At 36.2% G+C, this 25259-nt stretch overlaps 1 protein-coding gene across 2 annotated transcripts in view; it reads left to right on the top strand.

Annotated features, from left to right (window-relative positions):
• LOC105210656 (acetylcholine receptor subunit alpha-like) overlaps window positions 1-25259 on the top strand; it is a 321573-nt gene that overhangs the window by 169734 nt on the left and 126580 nt on the right. For both annotated transcript variants that reach the window (XM_054231051.1, XM_054231050.1), the window contains exon 3: window positions 7269-9003. In XM_054231051.1, coding sequence (XP_054087026.1) covers window positions 8949-9003 — 55 coding nt within the window. In that variant the 5' untranslated portion in view covers window positions 7269-8948. The remainder of the gene's footprint in view (window positions 1-7268; window positions 9004-25259) is intronic.

Raw genomic sequence — 25259 nt, 5'->3', positions numbered from 1 at the left:
AGCATCTTTCATTCGAGACATCATTCTTAAACTAAACATATTTGGAACCAATTTTGCATAGATTGCCAAAATATTATTATTCAAAGATATACCATATACTTTAACAAATTTTTCCAACGCAGACGGTTGACGTTGTCCCAGTTCTTTAGTGCTTAGCTTGCAGCATTTTCACGCCAAATTGTCACAAATGTTCTAACTTTTACTGATTTGTGGTTGTTGTAGCTGCTGTTGCTGTTAAAGCTAGACGCCAAGTCATTGGAGTTTACTTTGTACTTTGAATGGATCAACGATTGCCAGTCTGTCGGTTGCATTTGCGACACATTTATCTCGATTTACGTGGCTTCTGCAATGGGGGAGTTTAGCTGTAAGGTTTGGTGTTGCCATATTGATAGAAATTGTCTGCAATTTTTACACATTTTCATATTAAATTTTGAAATATTCTTTTGAACATCCTCGATTATATAAATCTATAAAAACATAGTTTTATGTTAATATAATATCCAATTAACAACACATTAATTAAATCGTTGACTACATTTCGGCGTCAAGATAAAAAGTTACATCACCTTGTTTGGGTCAAGGTGAATTATTAAAAATAAAAATTAAAAAATTATTATTATTAAAAATTCAAATTTTTTTTGGTAATTGTTATCATTTCAACATTATTTCCCTCCTTTCCAACCGCCTATTTATATTTACGGCATTCATTGCTAATATTTCTTTTGTGCTCTTAATATGCTGTCATTTTATTTTCTTTTTAACGTCCATACAAATTGTCCACCTAGACGACAAGACATAACGGTGTCGTCTTTATGCTGCGCCAAAGTAGGTCAACGATAAAAATCTTCAAGTGCATTTGGCTACATTGGCGTAAACTTTTGTGCTATTTTTTGTCGCTACAATTCGAATTATTATTTTTTTTTTTTTTTGTAAATATTCTGTGCTACTTCTGTTTGTTTGGAACGTTGAGAAATTATATAATTTGTCGGTATTAGTTGTCTGCAGAACAGCTTTTATACTCACCTATGTAGGGGGGACGAAGAGATTGATATAGTGGAAGAATACTACTATATTAGTGAGGTTTTTCATAATTCCAGAAGGTGTTATTTAGTTTTCGGTAATTGGGATATAGACGTGTAGCAATTTCAGTAAGAGATTTTAAAGATGAAACTATGAAAGAGAGAGAAAAGCCAGGCAAGCAAGCTGATCTCCAAATTCAAGTTAATCTCATTTGCCACAATTCATCACAGTCATTCAGAATATTAGTCAGGATCAGTCAGGATCAGTTAGGGTGACCCAAAATGGAAAATTTTTCAAGGAAACAAGGAATTCAGAACCGGCGCTGTATTGAGGACCTAACTATCATTATCCGATATAAAATATTCGACGATAAAAAAGTCTGGCGCCGCTGTGTAAATGCCTCCATATTATATTTGCCATATATTCATATGATATTAATATATTCTTTGCATTAAGCAATTGATTTACATTCGCGGCTTTCATCATGTCAAATTTAATGGCACCAATTTGACAAAGTATACTTGCTTCCACTGTTCCGAGATATATTATTAAAATATCTAACATCTGTCATAATCAATGGCGGTCTTTATTATTTCAACTATTTTGGAGATTTCGATCGAAGAATCTTTGCCAGACAAGTTACTCCGTTTGTCATTAAATTTGACACTTGTGAAAACTGCAAATTGACAGATATCGAGAACTCAAAAAGTAATTATTGATATTATAGATACTCTGTGCTACTTCGCAAGAGACTTTCAGATTCTAAGAAATTAAATAGAAAAATTTCCAATTGAATAACTTTATTGCGTCAAATAAAATGTATGGAATTCCACGCCTGAGATATGATATGTTTATCCAGAAACAAATACACACTCACACATCCGATTACATATCTACAACTGTGAATAAAACTCATTTTTCACGCCCGCAAATGAGCTTTAAGCGCACGCATTGTGAATTTTAATTATTCGCGATTTCGAAGCTGATGCCGGTTGATGTGAGTAACATATATAGCATACAAACTCATATGTGGAATGTGAATGTCATTAAGTGCATTTTCATTACACACACACATAGGAACTCAACTATGTAGGCAAATCCATTCACTTTGTTATCTCTGCAATTTAAATAAATATATCACAATTTTAATGTGAGTAACATTTTCGTGGCATCATTCAACTGATGTCGGGGCTTTACGCTTCCATTCACAAATGAGCCGCAATAAATAGTACATTCATTCGGGCACAATGCATTTTATATTTGTATACATACATATGTGCATATATTCTGTCATAGTTATGTGTTCCTATGTATATGTACTCTAGTGTATGTATATGTATAAATCACTGCATAACTGTACAAATGTATGTATGTATAAAAATACATATAATTTATGGTTGTGCGTGTGCTTTTATGCAAAATCTCAGTCAGATTCCGACAAAAGATTACACCGGAAACTGCAAATTGCAATTGGAATGCACTTTTGTATGCAGCGATAAGCCATTCAAGGCCACGTACTCAGGCGAAGTGGCATTAATGTGTCGGACATTTACAGTTCTGCGCAAATTTTAATTTATGTTCATGCATTTTACAAGTAGACAGCATCGAGTAGCCTGAATGCACTTAATACAACAACGATTGTTGCGCTTACTTTGGTGCAATGTGTAGCCAACGACTGGAAGTTTTGGATCACGAATGGGGTGTAAGTAACTTTAGTGATATTTAAAAACTCAGTTTTTAACTGAGCTGGTGTATTCTTGTACTTTTAATTATTTCTGCTCAATGGTTATAACTCCACTTGAATGCTTGACGAGCTTGAGAAGACCTTTCTTAACATCTCCGATCTCAAAACATACCATAAATAATACAATCCAAGAAGCAATATGGACTCATTAGCATAAGACCCTACCTCAGTAATTATAAAACTAATTACAAATCTTGTGTCAAATTCCTGTTAGAGACTGAGAAGAATTACCAAAGGTTTCTTAACTGTATTTTGCTGAGAATTCTTGACTTCGATGAAAGTCCAAAAAACCTAAACTATCTCAATTACAATATAAAACTTTGAAGACAGACTTCCAGGACGAAACTACCTGTAATTTACTGACGGAACCTGGAATATTTTTTTCGGATATTTCGGTTTGTACCTGCTACTAATGTACTGTAATTGATGGCTTTCGTGAAGTCATAATCATGAAATGAAAAATTCTCATCCTCAAGGAGCCCTGCTGAAGCAGAAAGAAAAGTTTTTGCCATCTTTATTTATTTCATTCCTTTCCTCAGGGTTATAACAGGCCCAACGGGCAGAAAACGCGTCCCCAGGGTCTAAAAGTTTCCAGACCTTTCCTTTAAGAATACGACTAACTTAAATTAAAAATTCGTCCCAATGAAGTGCAGATTTCAGGCAATTCGGACCTGGCTGGTTGTTAGATTATTTGTATTCCCTTAAGGAAGTCAAGATACCCTTATAATTTCTATATAGCATTCTCTAATGACGTTTTTTAATTAAAATAGGATGAACCAAAACGAACTTCATCATCCCGACAACACTAAACTGTTAACCTTCGATAGGACAAGTCGACTTGAAAGTATCTTCAGTCCCTACTAAAGATTTAATGTCGAAACTCATAGAGCTTCTTAGACAAGTAGTTGTACGCCATTAAATTTTATATCTATAGCATTTAACACCCATTAGTATGACTTTGGTATAATAAACTTTGCTCCTTTCGCTATATTTCTTGACCATCTACAACCTCTACAGTTTTTTTACTTGGTATAGAGATTGTGCAGTTGAGACTGAAAAATCGAGATTTTAATTGTTCATTGCCACCTCTTTCCACATTCCATCGACCATCAGTTGACCGTGTGACCATCATCAGTTATCGCACCAGCGATGATTAATTGCAGTGCAAATTAAAATTGTAAATTGTTGTGCACGTCGGGCGTGTCAACGCTATACACTCCACTCAACCTTTTCCACCTTCGATGATATTGTCTTTACCTCCACAATTGTTGGGTAATTGTTATCCTTGCGCCGGCAACAACAGCAGCCATAGTGACGGCAAGTGCGTTGCACGCACAATAATTGCTCCAACTGTGCAATAGTGTAGGTGCCGTTATACTCCCGCGTGCTTGCCAATGTGTTGTTATCACGCGATTACAACTTCTCTCTATATGACATTTGAGCGGTATGGCAATCGGATTACGCTTACGTCACGCAATCACCGTTATTTCACCAAATTTTGCCAAGCACATAATTTGGAGCGCGTTCGTGATTTGTTTGCAAAGTGTGAGCATACATATCATTTTAAAATGTATGTGTGTTGGTATGTTTTGATGAGGCATACAGATGGTAATAATGTTTTCAATGTAATTGAATCAAAATATTAACCAATTTTATAAATTATCTTTAAAATTTTATATGTGTATATGTTTTTAATTTTTTTAATACATATCTGATAAAAAAAATTGGAGATAATCATGTCAATTTCCTATTTTTTACAATAATTTCAAAAAATAATATTAAATATTACTTAACACGACTATTGATACGGGGCAACATCTTTCATATATCTTTATACCGAATGTAAGAATGTTTAAAGTACATACATTTTAAGATATTAAGCAACAATAGAACTAAATAGGCAAATGCTCAAATTTAGTACTAAAAGCGAAAGCAATAGTTTTAAATGTTTTCTGAATTTTTTTTTGAATTTATTGACGTCGTATGTTAAAAAATATGGGTTTAACAAAAAAAATTATTTATTCGTTCACACTAATTTAGTCGTCTTCCAAATAGCCCCCATTCGATATTGGATTTCGTCGATGTTATTTGTAACGTCATTCATTTTACTTGTTGTTATGTCCAGAGTCCACAAAATACCATATATTTAGGAAAACAACGACCCAAATTATAGTTTTGTAATCAGTATAACTGTTGGAATATTCAAAAAGTGGCCAACATCTTTCGTGCACAAAAAGTTTTATATTTTCAATATGTCAAATTCAATGACAGTAAATTCAAATGGCCAAAAGCTTTAAATTTCAACCAAACTTTACTGACAACCTCAAGTCCAACCTTTGTTGAACTGAACACAGTATAATTTGTCTGCAATGCATCTATCATATAAAATTAAATATTAAATATATTGATGTAAAAATTCCTGTGTTTACCATCTGAACTATTTTATATTTGGAACTTATTGCATAAACTAAAATAATCGGTCTATAATAGCACGAAAAGGAGCTCCCTCTATGCGGCTATGTCTGAATTTGGTATCCCTACGAAACTAATACGGCTATATAAACTGACGTTGAGCAACACCAAAAGCTCCGTCAGAATAGGGAAGTACCTCACCGAGCCGTTCGATACCAAACGTGGCTTCAGACAGGGTGACTCACTATATGATGAGACGACTATAGGGGCTTTCGAGAGAGAGGTTCTGCGCAAGATTTATGGTCCTCTTAACATTGGCAACGGCGAATACCACAGACGATGGAACGATGAGGTGTACGAGTTAAACAACGATAATGACATGTATGTATGTATGTGATTGGCGTTGCAACCGTTTAGCCGGTTATAGCCGAATCGACGATAGTGCGCCACCTCTCTCTCTCCTTCGCAGTTCGGCGCCAGTTGGAGATCCCAAGTGTAGCCAGGTCGCTCTCCACCTGATCCCTCCAACGGAGTGGAGGCCTTCCCCTTCCTCGGCTTCCTCCGGCGGGTACTGCATCGAACACTTTCAGGGCTGGAGTGTTTTCGTCCATTCGGACAACATTACCTAGCCAGCGTAGCCGCTGTCTTTTTATTCGCTGAACTATGTCAATGTCGTCGTATAACTCGTACAGCTCATCGTTCCATCTTCTGCGGTATTCGCCGTTGCCAATGTTCTGAGGACCATAAATCTTGCGCAAAATTTTCCTCTTGAAAACTCCTTGTGTCGTCTCATCTGATGTTGACATCGTCCAAGCTTCTGCACCATAAAGCAGGACGGGAATGATAAGCGACTTGTAGAGCTTGATTTTGGTTCGTCGAGAGAGGACTTTACTGTTCAATTGCCTACTCAGTCCAAAGTAGCACCTGTTGGCAAGAGTTATTCTGCGCTGGATTTCAAGGCTGACATTGTTCGTGTTGTTGATGCTGGTTCCCAGGTATACGAAATTATCTACGACATCGAAGTTATGACTGTCAACAGTGACGTGGGAGCCAAGACGCGAATGCGCCGACTGTTTGTTTGATGACAGGAGATGGTTCAAGCAGCTCACGACTTCCGGTTTTAGACCAAGTATCCTCTGGGTAGCCAACAGACATCCGTTTGAAGGCGAGCTAAAGTGAGAAGGCGAAGCCCGCTTATGCGGTTGTGCGTAGGGCTTGGGACCCACCACATAAAAACGAAGTACCAATGAAAAATCTACGAAAGCCTCGGATAATGACATAGTTTAGCAAATTAAAAGACAGCGACTACGCTGGCTAGGTCATGTTGTACGAATGGATGAAAACACGCCAGCTCTGAAAGTGTTCGATGCAGTACCCGCTGCAGGAAGCCGCCGAAGAGGACGACCTCCACTCCGATGGAATGACCAAGTAGAAAGTGACCTGGCGTCACTTGATGTTTGAGTTAGCGCCAAAAAGCAAAAAGGAAGCGCGCTCTGGTGTAATCGGCTATAGTCGCTTAAAGCGGTTCCTACGCCAAATATATATATATATATAAATTCATTTAACTGGCGTCAAAATATTATTTAACACAAGTTTATTTATATTACAATTATTTATTACAAACGGTTGAGCCATTTTCAGTTTGTCAAATTTAATGACACTATATGTCAATATCAGTTCAACAAAATTGACAAGTTGAAGTTTGATTTTTAAACCAAGATCACCAATTTGACTAAAAAAAAGGGTTGCCATTGATTGCTATAAAAGGAAATAACAATTTGAATGTGTTTAAATGATATTGTCATTAAATTTGACAAAGTGAGAACCGTACTTAAGGAATTTAGTAGAAACAGGTGAAGAGTTACTAACTCATACTACACCATTCTCGCCTTAATGTGGCTAGAAACCTTAGAAAAATCGGCGTTTTCAACATTTCAAATTTAAAATTTTCAAATTTGACAGCAATAATTGTGACTAAATTTTGTCAAAAAAATTGTCATGCTTTGTATTCACTATCGTTTACTGCTATATTAAGAATTTCAAATGATTATTATAACCTCAACTAATTGTCTTCTCTCTTTCTCTATTACAGATTTAAGCTACAACAACAACAGCAACAATCGCAGCATGGTTTAATTGAAGAAATAACAATAAGAACAACAACAACAAAATAAACGCAAACTGCCAACGAAAATAAATTGCGAATTTCTTAAATTGCATAAATAAATCCATATATCTGTAGGAGTATGTAATTAATTGAGCGTTCAACGCAAGAAATGCTGACATAAAAACCAAAATAATAATAATAATAAAATAGAAGCAATTAAACATAAGCAAAATAGCAAAAAATAACACATAAACTTAAATATAAGAAGACAATTTGTTAAGATAATTACTTATCTCGATGTGAATGTAGCTGTCTGTGTGTATGTATTGTATGTGTAACTGTGCTGCCACTTAATCCTCCGGAGAACTTAAGAATGCCACAACAAAGAGCAACTGCAACCAACACTGCAAGCAAATAATTATATTAAATAGCAACAATAACAATAATAATAACAACAATATTAAATAGTTGAAGATAACGAAACATTCATGCATACATATATTCCAAAGCAGCGCGAATGAAGTATGGGGAAATAAAAGAAAAGAGAGATACAAGTGACGAAAGATAATCGAAAATTACAGTTATAACAACAGCTTCTCCCACAGCACACCACCTCCTTCGACGCCAATAATTTCACATACAAATGCATAAATCGGCGCATGTTACAGCAACAAATATACAAGCAATTGCAACAACAACAACAACACCAATAATAAACATTGCAAAATCGGCAAGACGAGTCAGAGTGTTAAGTAGCCTACGTAGCACACCACCAATAGCCACACACAATTTGGTGGCAACACAGCAACGCAAGTGGCGTGTAGAATACACACTTGCATTTGTGCAACACATACTTCCAATCGTGCAACACACACGTGGCAAGCAGAGTCGCAAACGCAGCAAACGAGGAACGAGGCGGAACAAGCAACATTGCACAAGCTTTTGCGGCAACAACAAAAACAACAACAACAACAACAGCTGCAACGAAAGCCTCAAACGCCACATAAGCAACAATAGACACATTTGCTGCCGCAGATAACAATCCGGCGTGCAACGGGCCGCCGACAGCAGCAAAGGCCGAAGTTTGAATTGAAGCAGCTGTCAAATTGCAGCTGGTGGCAACAGTAGGACAACAACACTGTAGACAGAATAACAAGCAACGGCAATTACGACTGTCAACGACCGCAACAACGGCAACAATAACAACAAGGCGAAAGCACAACTTAAAGTTACAGCAACAACAACAAAACATTAGTAAATGCAACAACAACAACAGCATTGCTAATCGTGTAGCACGCAAACAACTTCCGCATTGTTGTTGGCGTGGTCAGCAAGTGCCTGCCGCAACGCACAATCCACCGCTCCATACCCCGGACGCGGACTCGGACACGGACGCTTGTTGCAACAACTCACTCAGCACTGTGCCTTGCGTGAAGGCGTCGGCACAAAGACGCAGTGGCATCTCCGTTGCGTTGTAGGAGAGTAGTAGCCGTAGTCGTAACAGCCATATCAGCAACAGCAACAACAACAGCAAGCGTTGTAAAGTGGACAGCAGCAGCACCAATCACGAAGCCGCCGGAGCAACAGCGACAGCGACAGCAAGCAGCAGCAGCACAAGAGGCACAAGGAGCACCCAGGCAGCCACAAAGCGCAGAGGGAAATGAGATGAAGTGGTTTCAAGTGGCGTTGGATATGTTCCTTGTGCTTTCATTTATAACAAGTAAGTGCGCCCGTAGCCATAGTTAGACGATTTAAACTTACTGAATTGCGTTTGTAAGCGTGTGTGTGAGAGTGTTCGCAAGGATTTGAATGCTTGTGTGTTTGAGCTGCAGCAAGCAAACATTGTTTCAACTGAGCTGTAGAGAAGCTGATTTTGGGGTTGCAGCTGTCATGTTGTCGGCCAGCTGTTTCTAATTGAAGCACAAATTCGGCCTGAAAGTCTGCTGCTGCATTTTGTGTTGAAAATTGTGTTAAAACTAGGCATTGTGTTGAAGTGTGGCCAACTACTGATTGGTATATATTGTACAAAAGCAAATATAATTGGGGTACAAATTTGTATGCGTACAACTTTTTGTCTCCTTAGCACTTTTTCAACATATTTTTTCCATTTAATTGGTTTATCAAGCCTTAATTATCTCATAGCATAGCAGTTTCAGCAAAATATTGTCTTTAATATAAAGTGCAAATTCTTCAGCTGACATTTTCATTTATTTGTTTGCTTATAATTATTTAAAGCTTCAACTGAATTTACCAAATGAAATATATGCCACGAAGTATATTTTAATATTTTGGAAGCTGTCCAATAGAATACTTCGACCCCTATCTTATTCACGCTTGAAATCATTATATTACGTTATATTTAAAGGGAAGAGAAGGCATGTTTATTATTATTTTTTTTTAATCGGTTTTGGATAATTTTATTAGGTGTATGGACTAGTTTCAAGATAGCTACTTCATATATTGAAACCTTGTAAGAATTATTGTATGTTATTAGTTTAGTTGAACCCGAAGTGTTAATTCAGTTTTAACTCTTCCATAGACCTTGATCTTCTTGACATCCACATTATATTAAAATATACTTATTGGCTATTACCGTTATATGTATAACATATGCTCGAAGAATCGTTCTCCGTGATGCCGTTCTTAGTTTTATAATATAACCGCTGAGAGTAAAATCCAAAAAAATTTTAAACCACTGATATCTTAAAATATTTTTGAATCCTTTTTGAAGACTAAGAAAAACTTAAGCCAATTTTCTGAACATATTTACATTAAAACATTTTTTATCATAAGAGAACTAATAAAGTGCTGACGAAGAAGGCTCTGGACAGATATTTTTCCAGCCGATACTATCAGTGTGAGCACTGACTAATTGTTCGACATACATAGAACCCAGAGTTAATATTGTCAAAGACTTGATATGTTTTTTTCTTTTCGTTCGGATCAATTACTATTTCACAGGGTTGTTGTTGTAGCGGCCTACAAAATTTCTCACCATCATTTCGAGGAATGTTGCCAATTTTACAAACCTTGGCGGGATATAAATTTTGGAACGGACCTGAGACCTTTACTGGGTCTCGTGCATCACCTATACAATACGTAGGAGATTTGTTCCTTTAGATAATATCATTTCGCTTATCCTGCTGGGTATATGGAAATTCGTATTTGTAATATCGAAATATCTGGTACTTAGATCGTTAATAGTATTATATCACTTTGCTCCTTTGCCATCAGAAGCTGTCGTGTACTTATGCGGTGCCTCCATCGCTATCTTAGGAAGCTCAACAACGATTAAACGGACATTTCCATAGTAATAGATTGTTACAGTGTCAGTTACCCTTTAAATAAACTATTCAAATGGTTTAAGTAAAATTTATTTCCAGGAAATTTATACATATTTCTATAGCCAACTTAAAATTGACGACCTCATACTAGCGTTAGATATTCCAATTTTTGTAATATTTTTTTTTTTAATTTACTATATGTAGGGAGTTTCTTAGTACCTCTGATTTAATAATTTTATTTGGCAATTTTTGAAAATTCCTATTTGTTCTACGGTAAGAACGGTTACATTCTGGTCACATTCTATTGGCCTTAAAGATAGGGTCAGAATACAGTAGATAATTATTATTATCGTCAAGAGTATTCAAATTCAAACCAATCATTCAAATTGACGACGTCTTATTAGCGATTAACTAATCGTAAAACCATTTTATTTTATGGAGTTGTGTGGATTTGAAGGCATGAAAAATAGGGTACTTTGAAATTTTTTTTAATATTATATATACAATGATTTATTATATTTAAACAATCCAAAATATGAAAGATACATTTTGGAACAGTATTTTGTGAATTTTTTATTTAAAAATTCCGAAAACTCATTCATTGGTACCTCGTTTCCCTTGACGTCTCCAAAACAAAAATGCTCTTGACGGATAGTATAACTCATAATTCGTTCATCTAAAATCAATAAACCAAAATTATTTCGTTAATGTATGGATAAATCTCATTATTTAACGAATGAAAAAGGCAAATATTAAAATTTTAATTTTTGACATAAATTAATTAAAAAAAAACTTAGTTTTGTGTCAAATTTTGTCATATATTGGCTAAAAAAAAACTAGCTGTAATAAAAATAACTTCGTTCAATAACTAGTTAATGTTATTTCCAAAATATTTCAAAAATTTTAGGAAAATCGTTTCATAATTTTTCGAGAAATCGTGTCCCCGGACCCAACATCTTTTGGAATTTTGAATTTACCAAAAAATATATTTTGAACTTAATTTTTTTATAAATAAGATTTTCATATTTGTTATCCTATGAAATGATTTGCCACTGAGCTCGCATGAATGCAAGAATCTTCATTTTGTTTATTTTTTTTTTTAGTATAAACCATATAGTTGTCCAAATTACTAGTAAATTTTTAATCAGAAAAAAAATACTTTTCATATATCTTCAATTTCCTGCATGGACAAAACTTGCTCTTATACTGTCAACAATTTAAAAATTAATTTAAAATAATACAAAATTATTGATACACCATAAAAAGATAAAGATCGTCTTCATCTCCCCACTTTGTGTAGCACAAACAATGTCCTTACTCAAAATTAAACAGTAGCACCACAACAGTGACACACGGCAGCATTTACAGCTCAATAAAAATTAGTGTGCTCTGTGCTTTCCAACTCACTACACTCTCACACAGCTTAACCACTCGCCTTCCACACACATCTTTCCGCTTCATATAGTTCGCGCTCATTTACTTTGCTCCGCTAATTATTTCTCTAAATAATTTCTACTACACTTTGCAGCTACTTATCCAGTCCCTCATACATGTGTGTACATACGCTGTCATTTAATTAGCCATTTCCACTTAAGAGTCAAAAGTGTGGCCACAATATTTATACAACGTACAGCGGGACGTTGTTGGCATTGAGCACACACTCAACATAGTTTTATGACAGCAATGCGCAGGGAAAGCAATGATTTCTTGATTTCTTTTTACTTCTTTTTATACATCTTCTTCTTCTTTCTCTTCCACCAATTCATTACTGCGCTATTTTAATAGAGTAAATGAGGTGAAAACTAACAACGACATAAAGTGTGTTAACTAAGCGAGAGAGACCGAGAGTAAAGTGTTTATGCTCTTGAAGTACTTAGTGAAATTAAATTAAAAATACAGAAATGTTGAAGTCTAACAAGTAGATTTGATAATTTCAAAAATTTTAATTTGATTTTGTTGTTGGAAAATATGCTTTTTTATTTAATATTCAAAGAGAAGATATTTTGCTCTCTGAGGACTAATTCGCAAACCAGCCGTCAGACAATTAAATTAATACACAAGCATTTCAACAGACCAACATACATTTTTGCAACAGCTATCAACAATTTTTTTTCAGTGTTGAATTTCTCCAATTTATTGCATTCATTAGCCTCGAAACAATTTCACTCAACGCTGCTGACCTCCTCTCCGATTGCTTGGTTTTAATTAGTTTATTTGTGAGGCAGGTAATTAAATCTTCGTTGCCATGTGATGCCACTTAAAATTCAAGTCAGCAGAACATTAAATAAAACGCAATGTAAACATGAGTTCGTTGAGTACAGTGCCTGGTAAGAGCAAACTACAATGGGTGTATGCCAGCTGTGCTTAGTCAAATGATCGAGTTTAATCTTTTGCGCATTTCTATTGCCTACACAGGCATTAAGTGCAGTAAACAAAAGCAGAACAACAACAAAAAATAATTGTTGTTGTTGTAACTGTTATTTAAGGCATTCATTTTGCTACTTTATTGTCACCGAGCAGCTTTGAATACATTGCGAAAGCAATCACAGTTGTATTCACACATACATACAAACGTACCTAAAATGGCGAGGCTGGCAGTGAGTAAGCAAGCATTAAATAACGGGTGATTTTTTTGAGGTTAGGATTTTCATGCATTAGTATTTGACAGATCACGTGGGATTTCAGACATGGTGTCAAAGAGAAAGATGCTCAGTATGCTTTGACATTTCATCATGAATAGACTTACTAACGAGCAACGCTTGCAAATCATTGAATTTTATTACCAAAATCAGTGTTCGGTTCGAAATGTTTTTATCGACAAATTTTGTTCAGCGATGAGGCTCATTTCTGGTTGAATGGCTACGTAAATAAGCAAAATTGCCGCATTTGGGGTGAAGAGCAACCAGAAGCCGTTCAAGAACTGCCCATGCATCCCGAAAAATGCACTGTTTGGTGTGGTTTGTACGCTGGTGGAATCATTGGACCGTATTTTTTCAAAGATGCTGTTGGACGCAACGTTACGGTGAATGGCGATCGCTATCGTTCGATGCTAACAAACTTTTTGTTGCCAAAAATGGAAGAACTGAACTTGGTTGACATGTGGTTTCAACAAGATGGCGCTACATGCCACACAGCTCGCGATTCTATGGCCATTTTGAGGGAAAACTTCGGAGAACAATTCATCTCAAGAAATGGACCCGTAAGTTGGCCACCAAGATCATGCGATTTAACGCCTTTAGACTATTTTTTGTGGGGCTACGTCAAGTCTAAAGTCTACAGAAATAAGCCAGCAACTATTCCAGCTTTGGAAGACAACATTTCCGAACAAATTCGGGCTATTCCGGCCGAAATGCTCGAAAAAGTTGCCCAAAATTGGACTTTCCGAATGGACCACCTAAGACGCAGCCGCGGTCAACATTTAAATGAAATTATCTTCAAAAAGTAAATGTCATGAACCAATCTAACGTTTCAAATAAAGAACCGATGAGATTTTGCAAATTTTATGCGTTTTTTTTTTTTAAAAAGTTATCAAGCTCTTAAAAAATCACCCTTTAGCTAACAGTGCTTTCGCACGCATGGTAGCTGGCTAACGGGGATTAGGCCGAATTGTCGTGTACTTTTTCACATTGCTAATACAATTGTTGTACCACATTGTTGTTGTTGTAATTGTTTTCAACTTGTTGGCGCATTTTGTAAAAAGTTGTTGTTTTCTATCCCCCAATCGCATTTCATTATTTTTGCTGGTTGTTGTATATTATGAGCGTATGACTATTTACATCTGCTTGGAAGGCACAAAGGAGGCTTTGTAGAGCGTAATAGGTATAGGAATTTTAGTTAACTTTTTGAAAAAAACCTGAAAAATATTTACAATTAATTGAAGGGGGTTTCTCCGATGAAATCACAGTTGAGAAAGGTGTTACTGCCGTCGCTAGTTTTTCTTCTCGAGAGGGTTACCTCAAAACATTTAAAAACCAAGTTCACGAAGTTGTTGGACTCTTAGCACAAAAGTATAGCCTTTTGTTGATTTTGGAATGTAAGAAGGTCTCCTAAGTGGTTAAAAAAAGTTTCGTTCGAGATTTTTAGATGGATTTTAAACGTTAGACCGCTGTATAGAAAACAATAAATTTCTGTCATAACCAAAAACATGCTTTTCGAATTTCTGAAACCTCTTCAACCATTTCTAACTTCCAAGAGATCTTCGAGAGACTTCCTATTTTCTTATATGAATAATATCTCCGGATATTATAATGTGCGAGGTGTGTTCAAATAACGGGAATTTTCGGTTTTTGAAAAGAAAAACTCCTCGAAACACTTCCCAATCTAAATTTTTGGAAAAGCCTTAGGTAAATCGACGGCCTTTTAACATTCCCTTTTTTTTGGAAATAGAAAAAAGTCAAACGAAGTCACTCGAAGTCATATCTGGCGAATATGGAGGTCGGAGCGTCGTTACTGTATTGATTTTGGCCAAGAATTCTCGAACACACAACGATATTGTTGCAATTTTGGCTATTGGACTCGCCAAAATCGCAAAATTTTAAATTTTACAATTCCCGTTATTTTTTGAACACACCCCGTATTAATCAATAAAAGCCGAAAACCAAAATTTTATAATCCGTACTTGACTTCGGAATGGAGGCATGTCTCCTGTGTGGTTAAAAAGAGGCTGCAGAGATTCCGAATGTATGAGACGATCTTCAAAACATAGTCCACTGTATGATCTGATACAAGGCGACACATCTTTTTAATCAAAATAAACCTTTTTGATTGTCTGAAATCAGGGGTCTTTAACTTTTTCTAACCTCTCAGAGATCTTCGATTAAATGATCGAATACTTCCGACAAATACGATGCGAATTTCTAAATTCAATATCGCTTTCAGTCAAGGAGGACCTTCGTAGAGATTGTTCCCTGGTTTTTATTAAGGAATATTTTGACTATAATGGAAGAGTTCGCAATCTTTTAACAGTGTTTATTAAATATATAACCTTTGAGAGATGGAATCCAGCATCAGTATCTACTTAGAAAGAAAGGCCGTAAGATTATATTTCAAGACCATATTTTGATTTTCAAATTTTTTTCTCTGCCTTTTCTTCAGCCTCCATTTCTACATATGTATGTATATAACGACGCGCACAACAACAACAAAAATCCTCTCCACATAAAATACGTATCAAAATGGTTCATTTCAATTCCTTTGTCGCTATTTGCCACATCTCTTCCATTGCAACCATTACAAATTTATCGAAAAACAATACAAAGCACGTGAGTCGACTGGGTATACTGGCACTCGCCCACTCGGGAAATAAACGTGCATGTGTTAATGTCGCAAACGCAGCTTATAATACTATGAAAGACGAAGTTTGCTAAAGCCACAGCTGGCTTCATAAACACGCATTGTGAGAATGTTTTTTTCCTTTTTCTTATAAGATTCAACTCAACTTCTCTGAGACCCATTCCCAACATGCATACCAAGCACAGTGCTGCGACATCGGCATTATAATCTTGTATTGGCATCTTTTTGGGTCAATCACACGTATTTTTATTTGTCTCTCCCTTTGTCTTTCTTCCGCTTTTGTCTATTTCCTGCTTCATTGGGTCTGCAGCTGTAAGTTGGTTGGTTTCTACGCCTCGGGCAGACATTAGCCGCACAATCTACGGTTTGGAGCGCTTTCACTTACATTTCTCCGCATGGAATTGTTTATGTATTTGTGTGTTTGTGTGTATAGAATAAATAACTGTGATTGTGTATACGCATATAAAACGCATTGCAGATTAGCTTACATTAAAGACATTTTTCTTTTCCATTCTTTTCTGCTTTTGTTCTTATTGCTTTATGCCAACACATTGCCTTGGCTTGCTTATCTACAGACACGACCAACAACTCAAGTACTTACCACACATACATACATATATACATATTATATATCGGTCATAGCTTGTTCGCTACAAATTTCTTTCAAAGCTGTGAACCAGATAAGATAGCCTATGCAGTGGACCAATGCAACGGCGTTGCGGATCTGCGGATAAGTAATGCGTTAGATTATTGTGTGATTCCATTTTCCTTGTTGCCTCACACACGCACTCACACGCTGTAACTCGCGTTTCTTCCTCGATACAGTGATTTTCCATTTCCCAAATCGCTATTTTCTCTTTTATTTTCACTTTGTTTCGTCGTTTCGATTAAATGCGAATTCAACGCAAATGCGTACGACCATCCGTCGCACCTCCGTCGCCCACCCACTTGTGCGCAGTTAATGGCTGCTTTGGTGGTTTTAAATCACCACATTAAATTTTCTATATTCTATTTTCCTATTGTGTTTTTGTAAATTGTGTAGTCGTTATTGTCATTTGTTTGGAGTGTATTTTGTTTCCAAGTTATTTAGTTTAAAATTATAAATGACGCGGTGAGAAAAAACGGTCTACCACAGACATTTTAAGATATTGAATACACGTTTGTCTGAACCAAGACAAGGAGCTTTTGTTAGTTACCAGGCTTTCAAATCAAGTCTCTTCTTTTGTATTAACAAAATCTGTTTCGTTTTACAGACGGTCTAAATCTTTGCTCTCAATATAAAGTAGACAATATAACACGAGGTGATATTTTCGTATTCATGAAAACAAAAAGTCGTTTCCTTTCTTCTCTAGCTGGCTCTAATTCGATAGCATTGCTTTACAACGCAGATAATGCGCTCTCTCCTATTGACACCATCAACTTTTAACATCGTAAATACATTAGGAGCTAGAACCAAATATATGTACATTCGAGTGATATATCATAAGGCTGACTTTTAACTCGCTAAAGATCCTCATAATGTTCATCCGTCCATCTTATGCGATATTTCCCTTACCTTACCCATAAATTTTCATACCTCATTGACAGAACCTATCTCTCGAACTCTTCAAAAACCGTCCTATAATTATTAATTTGGGTTCAATAAGAAAGAACTTTACTTCTCCGTTGTCTCCACAGTCGAAAGCAGCTTTTGTTAGTGATAGGTGATTGCACGGACCGAGTTTTCGACCGAGATTAAGTAAGAAATATAGTAGCATATATACGTATTTCGCTTTGTAAGCTTTGGGTTTGCCTAGTTCGCGTAGTTCGTCCTTATCATTTTTAAAGAAATATACCCTAACGTACTGCTATATTTTCATTGTTATTATTCGGCTAAATCTGTAAACGAGGTACAAGAAAAATATATCCACTCATTCGTTACGGAACTCTGAAACATGAGTCTACAAAGCTCTTATCTAATGCAATTGACGTTCTCCAAATTTCAAAGACTGGCTCCAATAACGTGAAAAGGGGGCATTCGAATATAATTCTTCAGATTTTTAGTAGAAGTATCTACTTGTAAAGGGTTCAGAGTTTAATCTTCGTAGAATCTATTTTGAAGATAGTTTTGTTTGTCGTCAACATATTCCATCAGTTGTACGTTCTTTTGAAAAGTTATATCTAGTTCTGTTCTGTGTTTTTCAACCATGTGTTAAGCAACAAATACGATGATAATTTTCTCACTGTTTCTCAGATTAAACAACAATATTATTAACTGTTGAATAAACCCAACCATTTCTCTAATACGCGTTATAAGAATCACAGCTCTGACACGTTTCCTGACATTATAAATTCAAATTAATGCTTTAGTAGATGGTGTATCGAGTTAGTACTGGACGGCACTACGAAACTCTGGAATAAGTGCGATTTTCTAATGATTTCAGAGGTGAGCATCTCTCACAGGCTGTCCTTATGATAACTAAGATTTTTTAGTGATTTTAGGGATGGAAAAATGTCTTTTATGCAAAGGGCTTTAGAGTGATGAGATGAGTTCAGATGATATTCAGATGATGAGATGAATTTCAAAAACTCCTTTCGTCGATCGACAGATCGACGTTAGAAGTTGATATTACTGACTACTTCAATATTTCCTACCATTTTATATATACTGATTCTTTAATAATATTGACTTTCGTTCATTTTATGGGAGTTCTTACAATTTGCTTAGACACACATAGATGTTGCAGCTGTTTAAGCCAGTTACTTTGATTTCTAACTATCTACGATCTATCCTATATTAAGATTTCATTAGTAATGTTATAAGATTTCAATTGTAATGAATAAACTCAAAAACTACTGTGCCGATTTCAAAAATTATTTCAACATTGGAAAGCTAGGTTCACCCTGAGTAACATAGGCTATATCTATTGCTCGAATCTTAACTTTTTGGCAATAATGCCCAGGTGAGGGTATCAAAAAGACTCCGTGATGGAGAATCTTAATCTGAAACTGAAAATCGCTTGTCATTCTCTTCGCATCGCAATCCTGTGCGAAGTCGGAGCTGTCTGCTAACTGTTTATAAATACTAATTCTAGAGAACTTTATCACAGCAGTTAAGGGTCAATATACTTCCTGTGGCAGAACTATCAGATAGTGTTTTTTCTCTTTAATAGGTTTACAAATTTTAATTTCACGTTTCCGCTATTAGTTTGCTAATCTTTAAACATCCGCATAATATATATAAAAAATTTTAAATTTTCTTCTGTTAACTTTAGAGTTCTTTTAGCACAGCTCCATCAGCGAGCGCGTATAATAAATCAACTTCTGCTTTCGAAAACTTTTTATGCACTGCAATAAATTCCCGTTCAATTCCCACTAGCACCGATTTCATTATAACCTTTTATAGTTTTTTTAGCTACCGTTATCTCTGAGTCTAATCTCAGTTTACGCTTCTACGATGCTTGTCGCAGCTTAATTCCAATTTGGCTTTTAACTTCTGTTTCGCACGCACGTTCAACGCCTTTGATTTATTGTCCATGTGGCAGATGTCAAGAAAGGATGACTTTTTATATGCAATCGCCACAATTTCCGTCTCAATTTCACAGCTTCGGCAAAAGCCAACGCCTTCAGCACACATAGACAGTTATGCTCATAGCAACCTTGCCTTCTTTTTACTTTCCTTCTCCTCTCATTCGCACGCTGTATTTTCTTTTCACACTTTGCATATTTCATTGCGACAATTCACACGCCACGCAACAGCTCACCACTCTTCCGCGCAACCAGCGGCGCCAATATCACCTTACCTTCACACCCACCGCAGTCAATGTGCCACAACATAAATCTCACAATACCGCATATATATAAATATATATAAATATATATAGTTATAACGGGTGATTTTTTTGAGGTTAGGATTTTCATGCATTAGTATTTGACAGATCACGTGGGATTTCAGACATGGTGTCAAAGAGAAAGATGCTCAGTATGCTTTGACATTTCATCATGAATAGACTTACTAACGAGCAACGCTTGCAAATCATTGAATTTTATTACCAAAATCAGTGTTCGGTTCGAAATGTGTTCGATGAGATGAGATGAGATGCGATGAGGCTCATTTCTGGTTGAATGGCTACGTAAATAAGCAAAATTGCCGCATTTGGGGTGAAGAGCAACCAGAAGCCGTTCAAGAACTGCCCATGCATCCCGAAAAATGCACTGTTTGGTGTGGTTTGTACGCTGGTGGAATCATTGGACCGTATTTTTTCAAAGATGCTGTTGGACGCAACGTTACGGTGAATGGCGATCGCTATCGTTCGATGCTAACAAACTTTTTGTTGCCAAAAATGGAAGAACTGAACTTGGTTGACATGTGGTTTCAACAAGATGGCGCTACATGCCACACAGCTCGCGATTCTATGGCCATTTTGAGGGAAAACTTCGGAGAACAATTCATCTCAAGAAATGGACCCGTAAGTTGGCCACCAAGATCATGCGATTTAACGCCTTTAGACTATTTTTTGTGGGGCTACGTCAAGTCTAAAGTCTACAGAAATAAGCCAGCAACTATTCCAGCTTTGGAAGACAACATTTCCGAAGAAATTCGGGCTATTCCGGCCGAAATGCTCGAAAAAGTTGCCCAAAATTGGACTTTCCGAATGGACCACCTAAGACGCAGCCGCGGTCAACATTTAAATGAAATTATCTTCAAAAAGTAAATGTCATGAACCAATCTAACGTTTCAAATAAAGAACCGATGAGATTTTGCAAATCTTATGCGTTTTTTTTTTTTTAAAAGTTATCAAGCTCTTAAAAAATCACCCTTTATATATAACAACAACAAAACCTCACACAGTTTGTAAAGATTTTTAGTCTGCGCGTGCCAATGCTTTCAACCTTCATCATAAATAAGAATAAACGTGAAAAATGTCAGGAGTGTAAAAAAATCGCAGGAAGGAAAAAATCAAAAAACACAAACAACAATAGCAACAACAGCAAACGAGCACAAAGCATAGTAGTTAACGTAAAGGTGATCGCTTTGACCGGGCCATCTTGGATAAGAGTGTATGCGTAAGCGCCAATTCTCCCGAGGCAATTTGTACCGCTTCCGCTTTTTGTGATTTTATCTGGACTAATTTTCGTGTTATCTTCTAAAAACAATATAAAAGAAAAATTAAATGTAAAAATGTACACGCGACGAGTATAAAATTTGTTTATGCGTTGGCTAAGTGCTTAGCTCTCTCCTGCATCAAGCAATTAAACTACTTTGCGCATTAAATTCATTAGGGTGAAAGGAATTATTAAATATGGCAGGATTTGAGTACGTTTTATGATGGTATCTTGGAAGAGTTCTAGCACTTTTACTACTCCACTCTTCTCGTATATAGACAATTCAAGATATATATAGAGAAAGGTATCTCTTCATCTCTTTCCGAGCTTTAAGTTCATTTCTGGTGCTTGAAATCTTCTTTCTGGACTCTTACTCTTAAATAGATGAGAAAGCAGGTTTGATTTCCGAGCTGTGGTCTATTGTGATTTACGCTCTTCACAGTGCCTCCCAAAATCCCATTAAGGGGGGGTAAGATTTGTTTCGTCGAAAAAAGACATGTTTTCATGAATTTTTTTTTGAAAAAATTATTAAACCTACAGTATTTTACTTATTATTGTATGAAAGTACAACATTTGAAGGATAATTAAAAAAAAGTTTTATCGAAAAATAGCAAGGAATAACGGATTTATCGTCGATCTCTGCAGGCACCTCGAAAAAAAGTTGTTGTGAGGTGACCAGCCTACAGCATCACTGGATCATCCGAAACCAAAAAATCAAAATGCTTTCTTTAGTTTATTAGTTTGTCTTTCAATTGACGTCGAGTTTTTTTTAATTATTCAATTTTTCAATTTTTGGTACCATTTTCAAACCAAAATGACGATTTTAGACGAAAAAATCGACCTATTTGTTATTGTAAAATTGTTAGTAATTAAAATTTTTGGAAAAACTCGAATTCATTCGAGAGCTATATATATGTAGAATATTTGTTCAAAATTTCAAAATGATTCAAAGTTTTGTACACTCAGCGCAAGTAGCTGGAGGTACCGTTATTCAACCTGCTGTAACTTCGTTAGTTTTTCTCCGAATGACCTAAAATTTTAACACAATATTCTTGAGATGTTGATGGTTCAGAAAAAAAATAAAAAAAAAAATATAAAAAAAAGTTGTCAAACCTTACCCCCCCTTAAGTTTAGGATTCTAAGAGAGCTTGGACTAAGAAAAATGGTATAGTCCTTTTAAAGGTTTTATCGTTTCTCTGACTTTGCTGTTTCTCCATGCAATCGTTCTACATTCGAAGTATTCATATATGGTCCCAAAAGTGACAGCTCTCTGTCGAACATTTTATGTGGATGACACATGGGTCTAGACACTATCTTATTTATATAAATTTTCAGTGTTTATCCCGGCCACTAAGTTCGAAGCAAATACTAAAAAGTGTGGTAGGATTTTTACTTGAAAATCTCTTAAGGATATTAAGGCCCATTCTAATCTTAATTTGGCTTCGATTAGGTTTTGTCAAGTGGCAGATATACACGACTATATTGAATCTCACTTAGAAGGCTCACAACTATGTTTTGCCGCTACTAATGGACTCTATTACACAGTTCTTAACTCGGCTTTTGTCAATTCTAATCAATTCGCTGGATCCGACGAAGGTGAGCCTATCGAGGTATTTTAACTTCAATCTGGCGAACTCTAGACATGGGAGTTAGAAGTGTTAGATGATTCCTACTCGCCTTATGAGACAGCATTCAGTAAGCGCACCGTTTTCGGTCCTCCGATGGCCAAAAAGACCTCGTAACTGCACACAGTTGCTGGTTATTGTCCAAAGTGTGACGATCTCGGTTTACACTGCTTGAAATCAGCATCTAAACAATCTCAGCTCCCTAGGACTTATCGTGAAGACAGAGTTTTTCACACGACGGTAAAAATTTCGTCCTACACACAGTCGCAAATTAAGTTTTCAGAACTACACACTATAAGCGAGATTCATAGTTCCAAACCAACTCATTCAAGCTGCTTGCAACGCACCCACTCTTAACCAAAACCAAACTCAAAGTCGAGCTTTACTTATCCTCTTCATCACACATTTCATTGCATTTCATTTCACTCGAAAAGCGAAATACTTTCACCACATTCCATTTTCAAGTATCCACTCACTGCCTAATTTAACAAAGTGTGCGCCACTCAAGCAAAACTTTTTCGAATCATACTCCAACCCAAAGAAAATATGCACCCATACATATTCAAGTATTTTAATAACCAGAGCGTGTAGCAAGCAAGCAACAACAACAGCAACAGCAGCAAATAGAAGTAGGAATTTGAAATTATAGAAATTTCTAGAGAAACGCTCCACGAAAGTGGTGAAAGAAAAACGTGCAGCAATGAAAACATTGCCACTCAAAAATTATATGAAAAAAAATACCGGAATTGAGAGATGAGCATAATTTTGATTGCAACAAATTTTTCACCTCAATGCAATCAAGAAAAGCGTTGCCGAGTGCACTTGCTGCAATGAGAATTGGGTGCGCTTCTCGCAAAGTGGCGAAATCTAAAGGAATTATGAAAAGTTTTCAGCCACTAAAACGGAATATGAAGAATTGTGAAATGAGAAGTGTAGAAGTGCAGAAGAAGAGGAAAGAGAAAGTGGAGGCGTGGCAAGGTGAAGTTTCTTATAAATCCAATCTAAAGTGTATTACTGTGTGTCTCTGTGTGTGTGTGAGGGATTTTCTTAAGGTGATCTCCAAAGTAGCTATAAATGATGGCGCGGCGCGCTTGAACTTTCAGCCACTTGGCATTGGCTGCCCCCTGGCAAAAAAGGTACGCACTTGATTTACTGCATTTACAGCGCGCAGTCAGGCATTCAAGGTTAGGTAGCTGGCGCTGGCAATCGCTTACTTTGTGCCGCTTTTCGATTTTTGGCCCAAATTACTTTTGGTATCTGGCGAAAATTAAAAGAAATTGATGCCAAGAAAAACCGCACATAAATTCTTGTAAGTTTAAATATATTATATATTTTGTAATTAATTTAAGAGCTGGAATTGTGAAGCTACATATGTATATGAGGGCCGGTAGTTCATGGCAAACTTGGTTGGTAGATGGCTTAGAATTAAGACAGGTACTCCCTGACCTAGTTTTTTTTAGAATATTTCAAGATGAAAAACCAGCTCAAAAACCGGTAAAAATTTAATGTTGCCTTATGGTTCTAAAATCCTCCCTTGGTCACAATTTTTTTTTTTTTTTGAAAAATCAAATATGTATAAGAAGATAAATTCTTCGATTGGTCAAATCTTGAATTCCTAATCAAAACTTCTCATTTCCCAATATGATTAAAGAATATTCCATTTTTCCAAATTATTTTTGATTATGACAATGGTGTCCCTTTTCCACTGGGATCTTGACTGAAAGACCGATTCTTTACATGAGGACTAAGAAATCAAAGACTGAACGTGATCTTTGTTGTCATTCCTCTTGGGAAAATCCGTAATTGGAGACGAGTTTTTATTTCCTGAATTAGTTAGGCTTTATGCACCCAGTCTTCGACTCGAAATCCTTCTTGTCGACATTAATACAATCCTATCGAGTTAAACGTTCTTCGACTCCAGCTTGTTCGTGAAATAAAATCAGAAACTGTCCCCACAAGTTTGAAAAATTGGACTTACAGAACTCTATACTTCGAAACCTGCGGAGTCAGAAATAAGTTTACTTTTTTTCTCACAAACATTCCGTTTCCGCTTTTCTTAATGTGATCGAGGATCTCATTTTCTTGTGGGATAGAACGGACTCAGAAACATTTAGTGTTCTTAAGATCTCATTCCAATTGTTGGGATCGGATTGGAGTAATTGGAGATTCGATTTTTTTTTAAGAATGCAGTTAGTCAGCTTTAAGAGAAATAACAAGCCGTCCAGTGTCTCAAAATTCGTACTAAATTCGGTCAAATTGGGTCAATAAGCTGAGGATGACTGCGCAACAACAAAAGGGGAAAAGATATGTTAAATTTCCTTTTATCAGCTGGCGGAGCAACCGACTTGTGGGAATAGAAGACCGTACATTGTAAACAAATGAAGAAAGTTGATCTCAACCAAAGTTCCGCTAGAAATCGATTCAGAATCAGATTCTGATTACAAAGAGCTGAAAGGGTATCTATCTACGACTCATAGTAGAGTTCCTCCAAGTTAACGGCTCCATCTGATTAATTTTCCGCTAGAATTACTTCTTGCTGAGCTGATGTAAGCTGATCCCCAAGGATATGTGTAAAGCTCCAACAGTCTTAGTTACTCAATCACACAATTTCCTGCGTAACGAAATGACCTCTCTTAAACTCACCAACACCCTCTGGTTGTTGCATCACTTCAAATGTGGCATGTTAAAAT

The sequence above is a fragment of the Zeugodacus cucurbitae genome, chromosome 5 (assembly GCF_028554725.1).
Source record: "Zeugodacus cucurbitae isolate PBARC_wt_2022May chromosome 5, idZeuCucr1.2, whole genome shotgun sequence".
Classification (NCBI taxonomy): Eukaryota; Metazoa; Arthropoda; class Insecta; order Diptera; family Tephritidae; genus Zeugodacus; species Zeugodacus cucurbitae.
Note: the sequence above shows the minus strand (reverse complement) of the source record. Positions and strands in the feature narration are given on the sequence as shown.